We start from the raw sequence: 21,921 nt of genomic DNA, 5'->3' as shown, positions 1-21,921 counted from the left end.
TATGTGGTGGGGCAGGCGGTGCATGGGATTTCATATACTCCTTGATTTTCTAACTCAATTTTGTCTTTGGGGTTTCTTAGGATGGTGGATATTTTTCGGTTTGTGCAGAATGCTGTCTTGATATTGTGTTTGTGGAGGATCTTGCTGATTTTGTCTGTGGTGCCTTTTATGTATGGGAGGAAGGCTTTGCCGTTTTCTTGTTCTCTGTCTTGGATTTTAGTGGGGGTTTCTTTTTGGATTAGGTTGGTAATCTTATTTCTTTGGAATCCATTGGATGTTAGTACGTTAGTGAGAGTGTGTAGTTCGGTTTTTAGGTGTTGTTCATCAGCTAAGCTGATGAGTGCCTTGGCTACAGAGTGGATCTGTGCTGGGTGGTGGTGTGAGAGTGCGTGCAGATAGAGGTTTGTATGTGTTTTCTTCTGGTAGATGGTGTGTCCTAGGGAGCCATTGGATTTTTTGTAGACTAAGACATCCAGGAAGGGAAGTTGGTTGTTCGCTTCTATTTCCATGGTGAACTGTATTTTGGGGTGTAGGCTGTTGAGGTGTGTGAGGAAGTCAACTCCGTAGCCAAGACACTCATCTCCAGAACAAAACGCTTACAATGCGTTAAGCAATAGCCTTCATACTTTGTATATTTATACAAAGTCAGCTTATTGCCCCCACAAACTGGGTCCTCATTTAACCTACCTTAGAAAGGATGGAAGGCTGAGTCAACCTTGAGCCTGGTAAGATTCGAAACTGCAGTAATTGCAGGCAGCTGTATTAATAACAGGGTGCTTTAAACCACTGTACTATCAGGCTCCTCATGTATTACATGTATATATATTTATATATACATTATATATACATATAATGTATATATAAAAGTACATATATGCATACATATGTATGCAAAACACACATACAGATCATACTGAAGAATAGATGTCATATAATATCCACTAAAATATAGTATATTTCATTGATTTGTGGTATGCTATCTGTGGTGGTTTACATTACATTACAGGATATTGTAGTTTTTCAATATAATATTTCATTATATGACCGCAATTGAGAATTAAAATCCGTCTATTTATCAATGAATTCATTCCAGTAGTGACTAGCATATTTTAGTTCCTTATTAGGTGCTTTTAAAGTATAGCAATTCTTTCCAGAAGCAGAAAAATGTGACCTGAGTATCTTCTATGTGCCTGAAAATAATGAAATTCTGGTTCTGAATTTTTTTACTCTCACATAGTGGCTGACAGATAGTAGGGTGTCCCAGATTTTGTCTCCTGAAAAATCTAATGGCTATATGACCACTACCTAAAAAGTGATTGCCTAAACCCACATCTTTAAATAATAACAAATTGAAAGAGGGTTGTTTCATAGGCTTTATTGAGATACAAACAACCATGCTTAAAAACAAATTACAGTTATTTCTGAAAACAAGGAATGTGAAATTTACGACTAAAAGTATTTTGCATTAAAAATAATATTGGTAGCTTATGCCACTGCCACTTCCAGAATGGACTGTAAGAAAAAACATAAAATATTAAAGTGGCCATTTCTTTTTTACAAAGTGCTTCTTTTGAAAAGTTTTATAAAATGCATTTCTTTAGGTTTAATCTAATATGGAATTATCAAGACACTACTGTCATTTCATAAATGCTGTTTCCACTTTCTCTTCTCTGTACAGTAGTCTCTGTTTCTCTCTCTGTCTCTCTCTCAGATTATGAAGAAAAGAATATTTACATTTATAATGCAGAGCATATAGAAAAAAATCCCATTTATTCTTTCCCTGGAAATTTAGGAATTGTAAAGAATCAAAGCAGACAAAGCAGATCAAAGTAGTTCAAATGTCTAGCATTTTATCAAACAGTATTATTTAGAGAGACACAAATTCATTTACATAATACCAAACAGTGGAATTTTGTAGCATAGACACAGTCTCTGTCTGTCTTTTTCTCTCTCGATATGATCTCTGATTTTAATTCCTTCCTGCTGATATCTCTGAATTATTGTATTTTCAACACTGGGAAGATAATCTTCTGGAATACCTATTAATGTATCCAGAAATAACACACTGGAAATCAAAAATTCTCCAGATTGCCTCAAATAAATGTCCCTGCCTTGATTGTATGGTTATTGTTGATTATTGGACAGGACAGCAGGAATGAACATCTTAAAGGTCAATCTATGCTGTAAATAACTGTTATAATATTTTTACCCCAACATTTTAAAGGACCAATTTCCATTAATTTTGCTAGAATATGATTCTATATGAATACATTGGGACAATAATAATAATTCTCTTAATTTCCATATCATTCTGCATGTTGACATAATTTCAAGTATCAAGTTAAAAAAACAAACAAAAGCAGACCTTTCAATATCAATAACGCCAGAAGGCTGTCCTTTATCACACAACAAATGTAATACGCTATATTACAATACATTCCTCATATTAAAAGATGGAAAAGAATTATACAAATATTTTTCATCACTTGATATACACAGATTAACAATGAACACCAATACAAAATGTGGCATTTATTTATTTGTGTTATTTCTTAATTTGTCTATTGCTCCAATTAATTGGATTAGAATTTCTCAATTGGTATACAAACTGCTTTCATAGATGACTATATTTACAATGCTCAAGCTAATGATATGCATTCTGCATTATTCTTGTATAACTGATATTATTCCTGCACAAAGTCCATTTGGGACAGAAATGCAAGTCAGTGGTTTGAAAGCTAAACAAACACTACATATACTTTATAGACCTATTTTAATCTCTACATAAAGCTAATGTATTTTAATGATCTCACAATAATTCCACAGGATCGTTTTGAATTCAGTTTCTAATTCCTGGTGAAACACTTATGAGCTCTGGGCCAGAATATGTACCCCGTTCCTAGCTAGCAAATTACATTGTTATACAGCAAATAGCTACCTACATATATACCTACATGTTGTGTACACAGTTTTTCCTTAGTGAATCTGGTCACAGAAGTTGACTTTTTCTAAATAGTGCATTGTAGTGCTGTTGATGTTGCCTAGTTGGGAAATAAAACATCTGCAAGCACAAAGAACATCAAGGACTCCACAATTCAACCCTGAGCTACAGATATTTTCTTCCATTGGAATTATATAAATTTTATCAAAACTATACAATTCCCTTTATTTTTATAGTAGAGTTCTGTACTTTTAAAATTATCTTTATATCCTACCTTTTCTTTGGAAAAGTTATATAGTATATAGAATATTCCCTTCCTTTCATTTTCTCCAAGCAACTTTTGAACTAGGTTGAGCTAAAGGTTACCCAGGAAGTCTTTCTGGGTCTCTCTGGTAGCAGTCCAGCCTCTTAAACACCATCTAATGAAAATGGCTGTCGTATTACCATTCCCCTGGATCCATATTAATGTTGAAGTTTCCATTGAAGCCTATCTTAAAAAGAGATGAGCAATTTTTGCCATTCACTTACTGATGTTGCTCTACATACCTCGTTGTTTAAAGGAGAAGTCTACTCTAATCATGCCCAATCACAAATGTTCTCTAACATTAATAATGAGAACCTATGAAAATTGTAATAACTATTTTTCTATTTATGAATTTATAACAAGAATGTCTTCTTGACAATGTCCTCTAGCAGGACATTGTCCTCTAGTCAGTTCTAGCATTCAAATATCCATTTTTATGTAAAAAGAAATGTATTTTAGTGTAGTGTAGCTATATGATTGTTTTTTCTAAAAAGACTTATTTTAAAAAATCTGATATCAGATAAAAAGTGAATTTTAAAGAATATGAAAAGTTTTATAAAAAGTTTTAAGGTAATATGAATCTTAAAGAGAAAGAAATATATTTAACAGCAACTGAAGATTCTACATCTGCAGGGTTGTCCCTTGGAAGCATGATATATAGATCACACTATTGATACACAATTTAAACATGGCTGAGAAGAACAAACAAAAGACAATTGTCACTTTTTCTAATGTATTTTCTCACAGAGAAATATAAATCATAGAAAATTAGAGCATGTTAACAACTGTTGACATTGAAGAGGTAGGTAATAGTTTTTCTTTTATTATCCAAGTCCCCAAAATGAAATCATTGTTCAGAAATGCAAGATATCTTGCACTTAGGATGACTTCCTACATAACCACAATTTACACAAATCTTTCGCTTGGGAATCAGTATCAGTTTTCAAAGGAAAAATGATTACATGTAGCAATCCAAAGTGGTTTTACATTGTATATCTCCTGCTATATAAGCAAAATAATTTGTTTACTTCACATCATGCATATAGAATGCATAAAAATGGTACAGAATTGTGGCAAATTCCTGCAAATTAGAGCAGGAAATGAATATACAGCTCATTTCATGTATGTAGTACGTATGCATTTTGGCAACTAAACAAGAATTAGCTCACACTATCATATTTTCCATAGTTACCTATGGCTGCAAAAGTTGGACTATGAAAAAAACTGACTTGTTCAAGCTATGGTGTTGGAAAAGGCTCTTGCACATTCCTTATATAGCAAATGTGACAAACAAGCAAATATGGAGCATATAAAACTAAACATAGAGCCAGAATCATTTTCCCTTATATATTTTGGCCAAACTTACTGGAAAATGCAGTTAAGTTCGGAATCATTAGTAAAAGGAAATGAGGCCACCATAAAAACATGGCTGCTAGTTATAATCAAAGCCAACACTGCCAGATCATAATACAAGTAAAATAAGTTATACAATGTGGAGAGAGATGGTTCATAGAATTGCTGAAAATTTGATACAATCAAATAGATAGCATCCATCATCAGCATATATGCAGGCAACTTTAAATCTGGAAAGGAATTATTGTTTCTTCTATGCAATTAATATGTAAAATATTTGAAATACTTTCACAATAAGATACTGGATTTGTTTTCTCCAATTCAGAGTTTCCAGATATATTTATAGTTTCTATAGCCTTTAATTTCCATTACCCAGAGCCAAGTCAACAACATTGTAAAGAATAGATATTCATGATGATTTGTGCTTCATAGCGAACTATTTAGAACATCACTAACATTTTGATGATACATTCATGTGTGTGATTTGTTTTTTTCAAACACCATGTGATGATTTTTACCTTATATTTCCTGGCATATAATCCAAAATAATAAATTATACCCAGGGCTACTTTCCACATGTATTTTACTAGCAGAATTTATAGTATCCTTAAAAAGAGGAATAGTTATTGCTCAATGATTTTTCATTTGTAATTAAACCAGGGATTATAATGATTATGTTCACCGTTATTTGAACAATATGGACATTGTTATATAGTGGCTTTATATCAGTCATAAACTCAAACTAAGAGGGATAACAGTATTACACAGCATTGCCACCCTCTCCTAGGAGATAAGAGACCAGGAGAGTCAATGGAGCCAGGCTTAGTCAAGCTACAACATTATGCATATTAGTACAGAAATAAATCCCACCAAATTTCATAATAGATCTTATTTTAAAATTAGGCCTATACTGGTTACACTACTAGAATGCAATCCTATATACTATTAGAGAGATAACTGTATTGAATTCAGTTGAACTTAGTTCTGAGTAAAAATAGGTACAAGCATTGTATTATTGGAACATCAGGTTAATATATAATGATCAGGTTGGCCTGAAAACCATCCTACATTGATGGGAAATTTTGGGAAAATAAGTTAATTTACCTGTTTAAATGCAGCTGCTGAATTATGCTTCATACAACTCCTGGTTTTATTTATCGTATAATGATGAATTTTGGTACAGAAATATCTCTCCTCAATGCAATTATCGCCAAGATTAATATTTTTTCTCTACCAATAATTTCATAAATTCATAATAAATGGATGTTGAGTCACAGCATAATTTTTTTTCAGTTTTTGTAATAGATTTCCCCAAGATCCATCCTTAGTGCATGCAGTTATGTATGTAATAATTAAATTTTAGCCAAATGGCATTTCCTCACCACTTTATATATATGCTACATTTAAATGTAGCAAGGCAGTGAAGTGGAATGTTTGTATGTGCAAAACAAGAGTCAATGTTTTCCATTTGCAGATATTTAAGTTCAATTTTCATATCTTTAAAATCATGAAACTAAGATACAATCACAAAACCACAACAGACAACAATGCTGCTCATACCTGGAGTAAGTATTACAGAGACATGCGACAGAGTACCTGATGATCATTCCTGAATGTCTAACTTTTTGAATTTTATCAACATTCCTGAATTGAAACCTGCAGAATTTCCCAACAGTAGTAGTGGCAGTGTATGCTGCTGTATGAAGAACTAGGCATTCTTTCTCCCAATGTAATCAAAGGTTATATTGAGCAGAATTCTCACATTTAAAAAGTACTATTTTCATTGCAAATAAAATAGCAAATAAGCTGGTGTTCAAATAGCCGGACTGAAGCATAAGAACAAGCTTCTCTTTAAATCAAACTGCTGGTAACTCTATTAAGGAGACTGGCAAAACGATTTGAGTCTTAAATCCTTCCACTTACCCTGTGCTCCTCTCACTATGATCCACATGGCATAAACTTGTCATTTTCTTTTCATAAAGGCTTTTTAAAGAAGTACCACAAATGACCTATATACTGTATCAGATACTGTATCAAAAGGACTTAAGGTGGATGCTTAATACAGCAGTTAATATTCAGAAAAATGCTGTGCTTATATATAGCTTAAGAAAAAACATTGCTTGCTGGTTGATATTTCTTGGTTCTTTGTTGCATCTTTTGTAAACATAGAAATAAATGAAATTCTAGGCAAAAACTTGCTGAAACTGTACAGACACTTGGAAGATAAAAGTGTACTACAAAATGTAATGATTTTTAATCTAACCATAGTCTGTTTCTATATAGCAAACAACTATTTCATCTGTGTTTCTTTCCTGCATTGCTGAGACAATATAAAATCTCTACCATGGTCATGCTGAGGCTTCAATGTATTCATTTTTTGGCATTACTACCCTTAAGTATTCTGGATTCTCGGCTGGAGGAAGTTTAACAATGCCATTAGGCTTGTTGTCTCTGGGCAAGAAGTCTTGCTGATAGTCTGGATTGTCCAGATTGATTTGGTGGTTGACTGTCTGGTCCCAGTAGGAGGAGCTATCAAAAACTGTGTTAGCCAAAGGTGAGAGGCTTGTATTGAGATATTCTGGGTTATCCAGTGCTGTGTTGTGCAGCTTTTGATGATTTGCATCATTCATAGGCTTTGGATCAATCGGAAGGGAGAAAGTATTGTAGACTGGATTCTGTACCATAGAAGCTGATGCACTTGCTTCTTTTGGGGTCATTTGCTGGTTTACATATTCTGAAATGATTTTAGAAAGACAATATAAAACATGTATTAAGAACTGTATATATGACTCAACATGTTATCTTTATTTAATTGCAAATTTCTATTAATGAGGCATTGTTCATCAATTATTCAATTGATACAGCCTTCTGGAGACAGACATCATGCTAACTTATGTAATTACTGCATTTTAAAAATCAAATTTATATATTACAAACAGCACAATATGCAATTAATTTTATTCATTTGTAAAGATGTATCTTCTTTAAAATCAAATGAGTCTCCTTCACATAGCCCTTGTGAATGCTGGCCTCTGATGACAAACTAGCAAAATAAAAGCATTATAACAGTATTTGGTAACACAAAGAGGTAGCTGCACCTGGCAGGTCTATGTAAAGTCACTGAAGCAATAGTGCTCTGAGAAGTCACAACACATTTCCTAGTTGCAAAAATCTTTTTATGAGTTTGTTTTTGAACTCTCATTTTATTTTTCTGCTTCTCTAGTGTTTTTTCTATGGCTCTATTTCTGGGTTTACATGAAACTTTATGTACAAAATTTATTCTCAGGGATTATTGTTAATGAAGCCAGGACACATTTCAATATTAAACTCCCTATGAACAAATGGAATCCAGGTACAACATGGACAATTTATTATATAGGTTGGAAGGGATGAAATGGGATTACTAGTAAAAATCTCAGGCAGATAGGACAGCAGTTAGGAAAACAAAAGTCTACAAGACATTGAAAAACAAACAAAAGTCTAAAAGACAAAACAAAATTAACAGGACATTATTACAAGGCTTCATGAAGTGATGTTGGATAAAGATAATATAACAGTGCTGACTATAGAAGATCTTTCTTACATTAACATTATCGCCCCCAACATAAAGGTGTATTTAAGAAATGTATTATTTTCTTATTCTTTTTTTAAAATAATCCTTATTGGTGATTTTAATGCAACAACTGGGAACAAATGACTAGATTCTGTTTGTAACTTCAGTTACCATCAAAAAGTAGATTTATGTTTCCTCTCCTTATTCAGTAGTCTAAAGAGAAAATTGGAGATTATGATTAAATCAAATCTCCAGGTAATGATTTATCACTGCTGAAATTATAAATGGCTAAACAATTTATGCCCATTGGGTCATCATTTTGAGACATTTCCTTACTTAAACAGAGAAACTGAATTACTATGGGTGGGCAAAAAGCAATGGGAGTGACTTCTAACTTCTTCTGGCTTCCCCATAGGCAGGCAAGGGAGGAAGCTGGCAAGGAACATTGAAAACCATTCTTGCTTGCTTCCTTCCTTCTGCTGGCCTGCCTACTCATCTTTGAATTCCTTCTAGCTTTTCTGTTTACTTTACTTGTGGTAAGGGTGAAAGTTAGTGAGAAAGCCAGCAAGAAATTACAACCCTGTCAAAGTGCGCACAGTATGACTATGTGAGACAACCCAGGAGCAAATACAGCATGGAAGCACACACGGAGAGAGAGATATGCCCCAACAGGGCCTCTCTTATAATACAGACTCTTAAAGTAGTAACAGTCAAATAACCCTGCTGACTCATTCCTATCATTACATCATGATTACAGCATTTCAGTATTACAGCATTACAGCAGCTGGTCAGCTATTAAATCATCATTACCCTACCCAAGGCCAGCAGGCAGGTATGGCTGGTGAGGAAAAAGGGGATTGAGAGAATAGCTGGAAAACGATTGCAAAACATTCAAAATGAGTACCATGTGACACAGTAGTAGCTCAGCAGCACTGAAACAGCCACAACTTTCCCACATTTCATTCACTCTGCAGTCATAGATCCCAAATCTTGGACACATTCTATAAGTTAGCTCATTTGAACTACCTTGGTTCAAAACTGCCCTATCGTGCATTGTTTCAGCCAGGAATGAGAAATTTAGTAGTATACAGAAAACATATGACCAATTAAAGGTTATAGGAATGAGACTTTTAGTGGTATATAGATATTTAATAATCTGGAATTATGGATGCTGCTGTTAGCATCTGTTTGTTTATTTACTTATTAAATTTATATGCCATCAACTGACTATCCAGAGTTTATTTCAGATTTACCTTCATGGATCATATTGCTCCGATTTCAAGGGAGTGCAGCTTTGCTATTATAATGTCTATTTGTAAAAAAGCAATTCAGATTTGCCTGCCAATTTAGAGATGCATCCCTCTTTAAATATACACTAAATGGCACACTTTGTGCCCAGGATACTTATAACAAACATATATTGGGTTGTATTTTGTTCATATGTTGGCTAATGAGTAGATAGGTTTTAGAGCCCAAAGCTAGATTATGGATCATGCTTTAATCATACATAACATATAGTGGAAAATAATATTGTTAAAGCCAAGTCTGACTGTATGCATTTTATTTTATTCTAGATCTAGAATGGTACTGATTTAAAAATTCTACTGTAGACAGATGCTTGCTGCAGTCAATATGCAAAAGTTTATGAAAATTCTAAATTAAAAATCTCAGGGAGTGTGAAAGGACATTACTCCAGAGAAATTCCTGTCCATGTTAGGCAGAGCTGTATCATGATAGTCTTGCTATTTAACTTATTTAACAATTATTTTGTGACTAAGTTAAGTAACTTCATATACCATCCACCAAAACACATTTATAAACACAGTGAGGTCCTTTTATATGCAAAGCATATAGTAGTTAATATGTACCAGTTGGTTTCAAACCAGCTTTGCATACTTTGGCTGATTATTATACAGAGGAAGCATTGGAAAAAATTATTCCCAAACTAAAATTAAATACGTGGCAGTCTAGATTCTATGCATGACAACTGAATGAGCACCTAACTGAACAAACAAACAAACAAATAAATAATAGAAATATTTATTTGACTCATTTGGTAAGCATAGGATTATATTGTTAACAATTCCCCAAAATTGTTTTAATTATTCTAGGACATTATTTATACCAGCTGCTGTAAAGATACTTGTAGCAAAAGAATGAGCAAAGGAGCTATATGGGCCTAAATCATTAAATAATTACTGAGCACTTTTGCTACAAATATGTTTGAAATTACAAAGTAATTTCCTAAGGATTATTTTCCAAATGGTGTGAAGTGTGTCTAACGTTGGTGCTCATGAAGTTGGTGTGATTAAAGCAGAAACCAGCATGTGGCTGTTTATTTTACTTCTGGCTGAAAGTATTATTTTATTTTTTATGTGAACCTAATCTCCTTGATCCTGGCTGATAATTTTAAATTGACTTAAGCAAAATAAATTATTGTAGGGTTATGGTTTTTATAGGACATATTACTAATAATGTCAAGCCTTAAATAAAGTATTATAGAAAGAGAAAGATAATTAGATTTTGTTGGCCTTGGATATCTTTTTCAGCAGTCAATCACACTATTTTAGACCAGCAAAGTATTTAGACCAGCAAATATTCACTTCCACATTTAAGATACTATTAGCCTCAGGTTGTTTTAACTTACTTCTAACAACCATTCTTGAAGGAAAGTTCAGGAAAATCCCTTATTCTTTAAGATTCTGTTCTTGCGACGAAGGAGCAGTTGAAAATACAATTTATGTATATTTGCATTGTCCATTTTATATAAATAGATTGCTATATTTCGTAGCCCCCTTAGTAAATGTTTTGATTATTTGGTACAGCTGTTGTTAGCCATCTCTGTGTTTGAATGTGGCTACATTGTTTTACTGTTTGTAAAATCCATTATAACCAATCACATTACTTGGTTATTGTTTATTTTTATCTGCATTTATTTTGTAAGTTTTAATATCTACCTTCTTCTAAATGGAATTTTTGTGATTAACCTAATAAACCCGACTGTCTAATTTTAAATGGTGCTTTGATGGTTTCCACAGGATCACATTCAAAAACTTATTCTTCATTTGATTAATGTTATCAGAGAAGAACACAAAGGTTCAACAGAGTCTGTGTATTTACCTGGAGCAGGGAGAAAGCCATCATCCAGACTGTCATCTAGGAAAACTCCAGTTGGATCTGAACTGTACCTCTGGACAAAGCTGTGTTCTCTCACTGGATGTCCCTGCTAATTGTAATAAAGTTCAGATTTTATTATTTATTTATTTATTTATTTATTTAATTTATATTGCCGCCTATTCGCCCATGGCGACTTAAGGTGGCTTACAGAATATAAAACCACATTTAAAACAATAAAAACTAACAAAAAGAATCAAATAAATTAACATAGTACAATGTAACAAAATCAAAAGATTAATAATAATAAGATTCAATCCATTGTTGAGATAAAAAGGCAATCTAATTCCAAACAATGACTTGCTTATTTATATTCTAATGGATGGCAAAAAAAACCCAACAACAACCATGAAACAATTCAGACGTTACTCTCCATGGCTCCGAATTGATCAAACTTACCCCATTCCTATCTATGCACATTACTGCAGAATTATTGCTTGTAGCACTCTAAAATAAAAGAGAAAAATGTTTCATGAATTTTAACAGATGAAGAATATTAGACCATTTCATGCTAAACATAGAAGCCCCCCCCCATTTGAAGTAACTGTGAATCTCCAAGTTTGTGGGCCAACCTCCAACATTTTTAATTATGACCCCCTGACTATGGAATTTACTTTAGAAACAGTCCCATACCAATGAGCTTAAGAGAGGTGTTCGTGAGTTTGATGGGCTGCTGAAAAATCCTTGATGGGGAATTAGGTATTCATCTGCATCCACAATATCTTCCATGTCTTCTTCTTCCATTAGACTCCGGTAAAATTTGGAATCTGTTGGGCTGGGCAGGTGCATCCTTTCATCTCCCTACTCAGAAACAAATTCCAGTTAGGATGAATAACTGCACCTCTATAACATTAAGTCTTACTACAATTTGAGTGTTAAAATATCATTATCAAAAATATTCCAACCAATCAACAATAAAAAATAAATTTAGACTGAGATGAAGAATGGTTCTATATTCTTGGGAAATACTGTAAATTACTCTAAAGATAAAAGGTACTTTATCCAGCATTTGGTTACTATTGTCTGAGAAGAAAGACTCTTAGATAAGGACTCCAGAGAAGATATGGAAGCCACCTGAAATATTTTGATTCCATATACATTATTCAAATATTTAGCCAAAGCAGAAAACCCTAAGCTTTCTAGCTAGAAGTTGGTTTTTATTTTATTTCTTTGGTAATAAAATTCTGAGGGAATTGAATGGTGGTTAGAGAGATTTAGTCAGCTTATTCAATGTCTCTTTCTATATGAAAATAGGTTAAAATGTAATTTTTTTCTCTTGTTCTTAGTTTTAAAATAAAACTCCTTTTCCATAAATTATAATTTCTTTGTATTTATTACATATCTGGATAGAATGCAATCTGTGAACCAAGAGCCTGATCATCGGTATGCAGCATTTTAGATCAATGTATGCCATTATAATACATAACTTTCAAAGTTTAAATTGGGATTACAAAGTGCTGATTTAGATAATCAGAATCAGTTCAAGTGTATTGAATACGAAATATTGTTTAAAATGAAACCAACATATTCATACCTTTGCTTTTAGATTTAGAAATGACTATTATTTTACAGTGTTTTTACTGACCTACCGGTACTTAAAATATAAGAATTTCAAAACAGTTTGATACCACTTGTCCATTTAATTTTTAAAAAATTTGGAGCCCGTTGTACTATTTTGCTTGAAAAGTGAACACCATGTTATTCATGGTCAGCACCTGTATGACGAGATAGCGTTGTGGATCCCGAGCCATTTTGGAGAATTCTGCTATTAACTCTCTGAATTTAGGACGACTCTCTGCATCAATCATCCAACCTGTGATAATAGGAACAACACAAACAAATTATGGGGGAAATGGCCATAAAATGGCTTCAAAGTACAGAATCATTTGCTGGGAAACAGGTAAATTATTAAAAAGACTTTAAATTATGCATCATAATACTGATTCTGAAACAATCATAATAAGTACTCTGTATAATAAAATAACAATGTTGAATGAAAATCTGATGGCATATTTCAGAGTCTTTGTATTTAGATTTCCCTTCTTGAATACCATGAAAAAATTGGAAAAATTGGAATATCTTGGAAGAGTTGGAATAATTCTTGCCGTTTCCCATTTCAGATTAGGGTGCAAAACAGGACAGAGAAAATCAATAGAGAAAAAATAGAGATATGGACAGTGCCTACTTTCTTTGGGTTCCAGAAGGTCCTTAAGATCTGGCTCAGAGGACCTTCTGTTACTATTATGGCAGTTTTATCTCTGAGATGCTGTGTTATTTTATGTTAATTATTTTTATTGTTTCCTTAGATTTTGTAAACTGTGGCTATATATTCCTCCAGGAGAGCAATGGTGAACTAAGATGTCTTGGAATGAGCAGAGACGATGACCACAGCAAAGACTGAAGAACAGTGGTGGGATTCAAGTAATACCAGAGCCTTGCTGGTACAGTGGTCTAAGCACCCTGTTATTAACACAGCTGCCTGCAATTTACTGCTGGTTCGAATCTCTCCAAGGCTCAAGGTTGACTCAGCCTTCCATCCTTTCTAAGGTAGGTGAAATGAGGACCCAGTTTGTGGGGGCAATAAGCTGACTTTGTATAAATATACAAAAGTATGAAGGCTATTGCTTAACGCCCTGAGTCTTCCGAGAAGGGCGGCATATAAATCAAATTAAAAAAATAAATAAATTAACAACTGGTTCTCTGCCCTAATGACTTCTTTCAACAACCAGTTTGCCAAACTGCTCAGCAAGTTAACAACCGGTTCTCCCAAAGTGGTGTGAACTGGCTGAATCCTACCACTGCTGAAGAATCAGGGAATACAGCCAGGGAAGTTCTCTGGATAAGGAAAGGATGGGAGATTGCCCATTTGTGCTCTGGATGGCTACTCCTACAAGGAGACTGCAGGACAGTTCTTTCCCATGTTTTGAATGCATAGTGCTCTCAAACATGGCAGAGCCTTTTAAATGACATTAAGCTCACTTCCTAATCACTTTTGGAAATTACCTAAATAACTATTTAAGGATTTTAGAGATTTTCAAAATGACAACTTGAAAAACCAGTAAAACAAGATAAAACAAAACTTGTAGCACCAAAGACTTGATATAGTATGTACGCTGCTATGCCATACATTTTTAAAAAATAATACAAAAACATAACCTATAAATGAAGCTTTGTGTCTTGATGTCATTAATAGATTTCAAGCATATCATAAACATTCATAAACCCTACCTAGCCACTGGTTTACATATCAACAACTGAAAGAAAGATTTAAATTAGATAAAAAGAGTTATGTGTTTGATTTCATTACAAATGAATTGAAAATCTTACTGTGTGGTAGTGACAAACATATTATTGCTATGATTTATAAAATGTTACTGAAATTGAATTTGGAAAGTGAACATGTAAAACATTATATGAGTCAACGAGCAAGAAATTTTGGATATAATGTGATGCTTGAACAATGGGAAAATATGTGGACGAAAGATTTAAAATTTACACTAAACTATAATTTAAATTTTTTTTTCTATAAGATGATGTATTGCTGGTATTTAAAGCTGATAAATTATCTAGAACATATAAAGGTATTTCAAATTAATGTTGGATGTGTAAAAATAAAGAAGGGACTTTTTATCATTTATTGTGGACATGTGATAAAGCAAAGAAATTTTGGAGTAAGATTCATATTTTAATACAGAAAATTCTTAAAACAAAGATAAAGATGAAACCAGAAACTTTTCTTTTGGGTTTAATGGAAAAAGACTTGGAGAAAAAATTCGGAAGTTTGATCTTATACATGTTGACAGCAGCGAGACTACAGTGTGCACAAAAATGGAAGGACCTCCCACTCTGGACAAATGGTTACAGAAGTTGATGGAGTTGGCAGAAATGGCTAAATTGATTAAACAAAAATATATATATAACACTTTTGTTGCTACATGGAGACTGCTTCTGGATTGGTGAGAAAAAATGAAACTTTGATTTTGGGTTTTACTGATAAGATTGATTTGTTTTTATAGAAATGACTAGTTTATATTATTATGGAAAAGTAAAATGTGGTTTGATGTTAATGCTTTATGTATTTTACTGCAACAGAGGGAGCCGGAAGTCAACACTTTTTTCCCCCTCCCCACCCCAATCCTTCCTCATTTCTCTTTCCCCTTCTTCCCCCCACTGTGCCTTCCTACTTGCTTTTGTATTTTATTCTATAATCTAATAAAATGTTTAAACAGCACAAATCCTGTCTACCCAAATGCTTTAATAGTTTAATAACTGTATTAATATCTTTTTTTCAGGCTAATGTTTTGCAAAGAACTAATAATTAATCTTCATTTGAATTTCCAAAATGTATCTATTGGTTCAGCTTTGAATGTATCAGCAGACTAAATTGTCCAAAATTCAGAATGAAGTGTTTTTATGCCACCTTGTGGGCTATTTGTAAATGTTTTTTACTGTCTAGAAAGAATTATTACAGCTAGTTAGAATCCTACTAAAACCCCATCTTCCTTCCTTCTGTAAATATCAAAGCATTAAAATCATATGTAAAAAAAAAATAAACGGCAATCTGAGATCTCCTATCTATCTATAGAGCTACAGTATATAAAGGCTGTTCTGGAACAATCACTTCTGAAAATAAATATTTCTGCATTATAATATTTTTTTAAAAATTAAAAATTAAAATTTAAAAAAGCTAGTATCAAAGTCACTAATTTTTAAGTCAAAATTGGAAATGACCTCCAATCTTCTGCCAGGAAGTCTTTTGAGTTGCATAACATTTGATAACAATTTGGATATCTCATACATTTGCAAGCAAAAAGAGAGTGACACCCTTTCAGAAAAATACAACTTTTGTATTTCTCTGCTTGAACATTTCAGTTAGGTGAATTGAACATATTTGATCGTAGCTGATATTGCATATCCACTCATGAATAACATGTGTTCTTCAGTATTAAAGGATCTCAACTGGGTCCAGATTATTTCCAATTACAATTCAAAGTGATTTTCTATATCTATCCAGCCTGTCTTTGATCTTGGTATCTGAAGGATTGCTTTTGTCTCTCCAGCTGAGATAATAATTTACAGGTCTTTTTGATGCATTTTCTATTTTTAGAATTCAGTTATTGGTTTCTAGAGAAACAAATATTACAGTGATGTCTACAATTATTTTTCATACTTTGGCTAATCTTGCATTTCCTGCTAAGAGAAGTGGATTTCTTAGTTCTCTTATTATGATACACTGAATATTATTTTTTAAAATTATAGTTATTGAACCATTTTTCCACTGGATCCATCAGAACAATTTTATATATCACTGTAATTAACAACTTTGTAATGCTGAGTAATAATATATGTGAAAGCAGTCAATGAACGTTGTATAGGGATTCAAATTTAGGTCTTCTAGTCCTAATTCAAATTTGCACTGCTACACATATATCTTTGCAACTGGATAATCAATTACAATATTTTCCTTTTCAAGCTAATTTTTTGGGAAAAGTTCTTTAATAATGGAAGTGGTTTATGAATGAATAACCAATTGTTCATACGAAGCATCAGCCTTTAGTTTGATAGCATCATACATAGAGAATATGGAAGAATATGAGTAAGATTAATCCACCTAAAACTGTACATTATTTTGTACAGAAGCAGAAGACCAGGGGGCCTGGTGGCTCAGCAGACTAGATTAACACCAGCTGTCTGCAATTACTGTAAATTCGAATCTCACCAGGCTCAAGGTTGACTCAGCCTTCCATCCTTTCTAAGGTAGGTAAACTGAGGACCCAGTTTGTGGGGGCAATAAACTGACTTTGTATAAATATACAAAAGTATGAAGGCTATTGCTTAATGCATTGTAAGCCACCCTGAGTCTCCGGAGAAGGGTGGCATATAAATCAAATTAAAAAAAAAAAAAGACAGGATTATGCCAGAAAGCTTGCAATAAATAAATTGCAACTATGATCAAATGTTAGATGTATTTAGAAGAGTGAATACTCTATTTAAAGCAAACAAGTGAAAGTAATTTGGTTGATAGACAGGAATGACTTACATTTGACCATGATCATATACACATCAATTGTACATATAGGGGGCTGAGGCAACCGTTCTCCTTTCTCCAAGACAGAGGAAATCTCACTGGCTGGAATACCATCATATGGTTTAGATCCAAATGTCATTAATTCCCAAACAGTAACACCTGAAATATAGAGCACCACAGAAAGTTGAAAGGCTCATCCAGTAAACTAGAAAGCCAAATACTAATAGCATGTAATAACTTGATTATTTGCTCAAGGAACAAGTTTCAATGAATTGAATATTGTTAATGTTAATGATTTCAAGCACTAAGGGCTCATTACCATTTGTTTGTTTTCCAATTGACATAAAAGAATAATCTTCTTAAAAAGAATGAAATTATTTTCTAATGTTATATTTCAGAAAAGCAAAAACACTATTCAATTTCTTTAAAGCATCACTTTATATCTGAACCCAATACATTCTTCTTTTTTTGGTAAATTCAGGTAGAATAATTATTGTCTTAGACAAAAATAGTTTTTGTCTTAAATTTTCTCAAAAATTGTCTTAACACAATTTTTGAACTGTAGTAGCATTTTGTTTTAATTCAATGAACCAATAGCAGCTTAGCAGTATTTTGAACTGGTGCACACAGCCAAATTCCTCTTTTTCTTTTTGTAATATATGCAATTTATGATATAGGCTGCTTTTATGAATTTGAATATGATTACTAGCATTACAATGGGCTGCAAGAAACAACAATCCTGGATTTTCAATAATCAGAAACTTTGGGGGGAAATATCCATATAAACATTATTGAAAAGCTGATGGCATATAGGATTTGCTTCACTGAGCAACACAGTTGCTTCATTGAGCAACTTCAGACTGTCAAGCCTGCATTTTCAGTAGTATTTATTTCTCTGATAATTGAACTTGCCATCTAAGTTTCAAATGATAGGTCTGAAATCACTCACTGAGCAATATAATTTGGATTGAGAGTTAAACCTGGATCCCAGTCCAACATTTTAATTACTGCACACATGACTTTCAATCAGACGAAGATGCACTCCCTGCCATAATATTTCTTTTGAAAAAATACAGATATGTGGGTAGATCCATAGTTTCATCTTACTACTTTATACTATTTGCACTTTTGCTTAGAGAGGTACATAACAAAACCATGATTGTTGACTAACTGTTGAACTTCCTTCCTTTCCTGGCATATTTTAGAGTCCCTATGGCTTATTCTGGTTTGCGGTGTTATTTACTGCCTACTCCAAATTGTTTGGACAAACATAGTGATACTTTGTTCTTCTTCAGATAATATATCATGGGGAATGTCCAAAAAACCACGTTAGTAAATGCTTCTTTATGCAAAAAAACCAAACCAAACCAAACCAAACCAAACCCAAACCACAATCTCCTTCCACACATACTGAACAATAGAAGTTTGACAGAATGATCCAAATTTTGCTTCTATTAAAAACCAGCTGTTATAATAATTTTGTGCATCAAGGGCTCTTTGGAGAGATGCAACTCCATAACATTATCCCTGTGTCTCTACAAGAAGAAATATTATACAGCAAGCAAATCAGCTCAGTGACCAATTTAGAACCAGCATGTTTTACACTTACCAAAGCTCCAAACATCACTCTGATGGGTATAAATGCGATGCAAAATTGACTCCAAAGCCATCCATTTAATTGGAACCTAGAAAGAGATTGGAACCATTGCAAGCAGATAAGAATAATGAAGTTCATTATTTTAAAACGTATGACAGTATGTACTAATGCTCGCAACTAGTTGTATTATCCATATCATTGCAGCTAGCCAGCAATTCATGATAAGTATGATATTTATATAACCTAGAACTACTGCTCAGAATATGAAAAGTTGAAAGAAGCATTGCCAGAAAAAAAATGCTCATATGTATTTTTACTAAATGTAGGGGATGGAGTGGGCTCTTTATGTTGTGAATTTTTAATATTGTAAGCCACCTGCTGTCACCTATGTGTGAGTTGAGTGACAGCCATGAATAATTTATAAATAAATAAATAGTTCTACAATTGAGAATTGTAAAACTGTTTTGGTGGATGATGGCATATTTCTCAATTTAAAATTCCAGTGTGGTTTTTGTCTTTTTCTCAGGAAGAAGTAATGTCTTTCTCAGCATTCAACATGCAACTTGCTGTACTCATGTTACATCTCTATTCAGTACGGTACAATGACTTCTAGTGTGCTTCTGGGTACAATTTTGGAGGTACTGGTTGTTGCTTATAAAGCTGTTTGTGGCATAGGAATTTGTGGGATGGCTACCTCTTCCTACTTGATCAAGAAGTCAGTAAAAAATAAATAAATTGTGGGACTCAGGAAGCAGGGCTTTTGTTGTGACCCCGATTCCCGAGCCTGTCCTAACAGAGGAGGAGGACTCAGAAGGTGAGGGGGAATCACTGACAAGGCCTCCCTCTCCAGGACCCTCCTTTCTGGCAATGCCTCAGGTTCCATCCGAGGCCAGGAGGAACAGCCTGGGATGTGCCAGGAGGAAGGCATATCAGAGCACCAATTGATAGGGAGCGAGGATGATGAATCCTGGCTTGATCCCAGGCAGCGTCGGAGGGAGAAGCGTACGCAGCAACAGAAGAGGCATGGGAGGGCCAGAGATTGAGCTGAGTCACGGAGCCATGCCCCACCAGGAATAAAAGTGGGTGGGATTGCTCTTCAGGCTTTGTGACAGACAGAGTTAAACCCTGAAAGTCACATCGTGATCTCTGAAATTCGGCTTGGATATATTTTGGACTGAACATTGACTAAATTCTTGTCTCATGGATAATTTGTTGCTCCTGGAACGGACTGAAGATAAATCCTCTTCTGCTTTATGGGAGTGAAAACTGTCTTGGCAGGCATTCGGCAGTTTGCTGCCAAAACCTTGGTCTGCCAGGAATTCTAATCTGTTTACCTAATAAAATATTGGCAGGCATGCTTGGTATTACTTTTGCCTGTGTGAGGAAGAGGGACAGAACAGCTTTTCTATTGCTGTGCCTGCCTTTTGAAACATGACTTTCCCTGGAGAATAGATTGGCCTCAACCTTACTGACTTTTGGAAGGCCCTCAAGACATGGATATGTTCCTAAGCTTGGGGATCAGCTTGTTAAGGTCCATGTCAGTTAGTTGGTTTGGCTCCTTGGCTGTCATTTATATTATTTATTTATTTGAACCCCACCTTTATGGTGTTTTTAGTTTTTATTTGTTGAAAGCTGCCTAGAATTAGGCTCTTTGAGATGGCAGGATGTGAAAACCAACCAGAAAACTAAACAAACAAGCAAACAAAGAAAATATAGATAAATTCTATATTTCTAAGCTTGACCTATTCTGCATAGATTATATATATATATAGTTTATTTGTCAATATAGTTTCATCACTCTTCAAAGTGACTGAAAACTGAACTTGAGTATCTGAAAACTCAACATTGTATAAAGAAAACCAGAAGGAAGAAATAAATTTATGCTCTTACTTTGCCTCCTTCGGCATGGTACTCCTTCTCTTCTGCACCAAGTAATTTGGCCAATCCAAAGTCTGTGATCTTCACATGCTGGGGAGTCTTAACAAGGACATTTCTGGCAGCCAAATCACGGTGTACCAAACGACGTTCCTCTAAGTAATTCATTCCCTAAACATGTTAACAGTAAAGCAACTTATTGTACCACACAACATATATAGCCACATTGCAAAAAATATTAAGAAAATGAAATTTGTTCTTACAGAATATTGAGGTAGTCACACTAAAGCTGTTGCTTTTTCATTAGTATTGAAAAATGAGTGAATGTGCAGAGCAAGATTATATTAATATGTATTAATTAAAACACATTCCTGGCACTCCAATAATTTAACCAATAAAAATAACTGGTTTTCAAGAGTTCTGAAGCAGGTATCTAACTCTGGTATTCCTTTAAATTGGCAGCAGTACGATCATAGGCAGATCCGAAATTGGATTGCACAGAGATTTAAGGACATAAGTGCCCAATCGGATATTGCACAGGTGACAGCAGTAAAAGTTTGCCCCTGGTTATCAGCCAATAAACAAATTTTTAAAATAGAAAAATATTTAACTATGCCTTTATTTTCCATCATAAGGAGATTTTTTACCAAATTGAGATTAGACCAACTTCAAACAAACATGCTTTGGGGTAGGTATACGGATATCCCTGTAAGAGAAAGAGTCTGTGTATGTGAAACAACGTCCCATGTAATTTGTGATTGCCCACTATACTCAGATTTGAGGGAACATCAGCTGGGCAGGATCTTTTATACCAGCACCCCTAAGTCTAAAGAGCACTTTTTGCAACATTGTCTGTTAGGTTCTAACTTGCAGTTGGTGAAATGGATTGCCAAATTTGCGGTAAAGTTGATGGAAAAAAGGACAAAGTTGGTGCAGCAGAATGTGGTAGATTGTAGGAAAGACCATTTGATCTAATAATGTAATTTTAATAGTAGTTGTAAGACTGATTGGGTAGATGCAGGGGTGACATTATAAAATAATTTTAATCATATTTAAATTGTATCTCAAATGATTGTATTTTATTTCAATTTCATTT

General features: G+C 33.9%; 1 protein-coding gene across 2 annotated transcripts in view; it reads right to left on the bottom strand.

Moving 5' to 3' along the window:
- Positions 1-1,355: 1,355 nt before the first annotated feature.
- The window catches only part of EGFR (epidermal growth factor receptor), a 205,577-nt gene continuing 185,011 nt past the window's right edge, over positions 1,356-21,921 (bottom strand). The window contains exons 21-28 of one of the 2 annotated variants that reach the window (XM_034416501.3): positions 20,841-20,996; positions 18,963-19,038; positions 17,366-17,512; positions 13,041-13,138; positions 11,959-12,126; positions 11,725-11,772; positions 11,272-11,377; positions 1,356-7,332 (exon numbers count right to left, since the gene is read on the bottom strand). In XM_034416501.3, coding sequence (XP_034272392.1) covers positions 6,947-7,332; positions 11,272-11,377; positions 11,725-11,772; positions 11,959-12,126; positions 13,041-13,138; positions 17,366-17,512; positions 18,963-19,038; positions 20,841-20,996 — 1,185 coding nt within the window. In that variant the 3' untranslated portion in view covers positions 1,356-6,946. The remainder of the gene's footprint in view (positions 7,333-11,271; positions 11,378-11,724; positions 11,773-11,958; positions 12,127-13,040; positions 13,139-17,365; positions 17,513-18,962; positions 19,039-20,840; positions 20,997-21,921) is intronic. The other variant, XM_034416502.3, reaches the window with a different exon arrangement.

This window comes from Pantherophis guttatus, chromosome 4 (assembly GCF_059756535.1).
Source record: "Pantherophis guttatus breed Tessera chromosome 4, ASM5975653v1, whole genome shotgun sequence".
NCBI classification, from domain to species: Eukaryota; Metazoa; Chordata; class Lepidosauria; order Squamata; family Colubridae; genus Pantherophis; species Pantherophis guttatus.
This window is presented reverse-complemented; position numbering and strand designations above follow the sequence as displayed.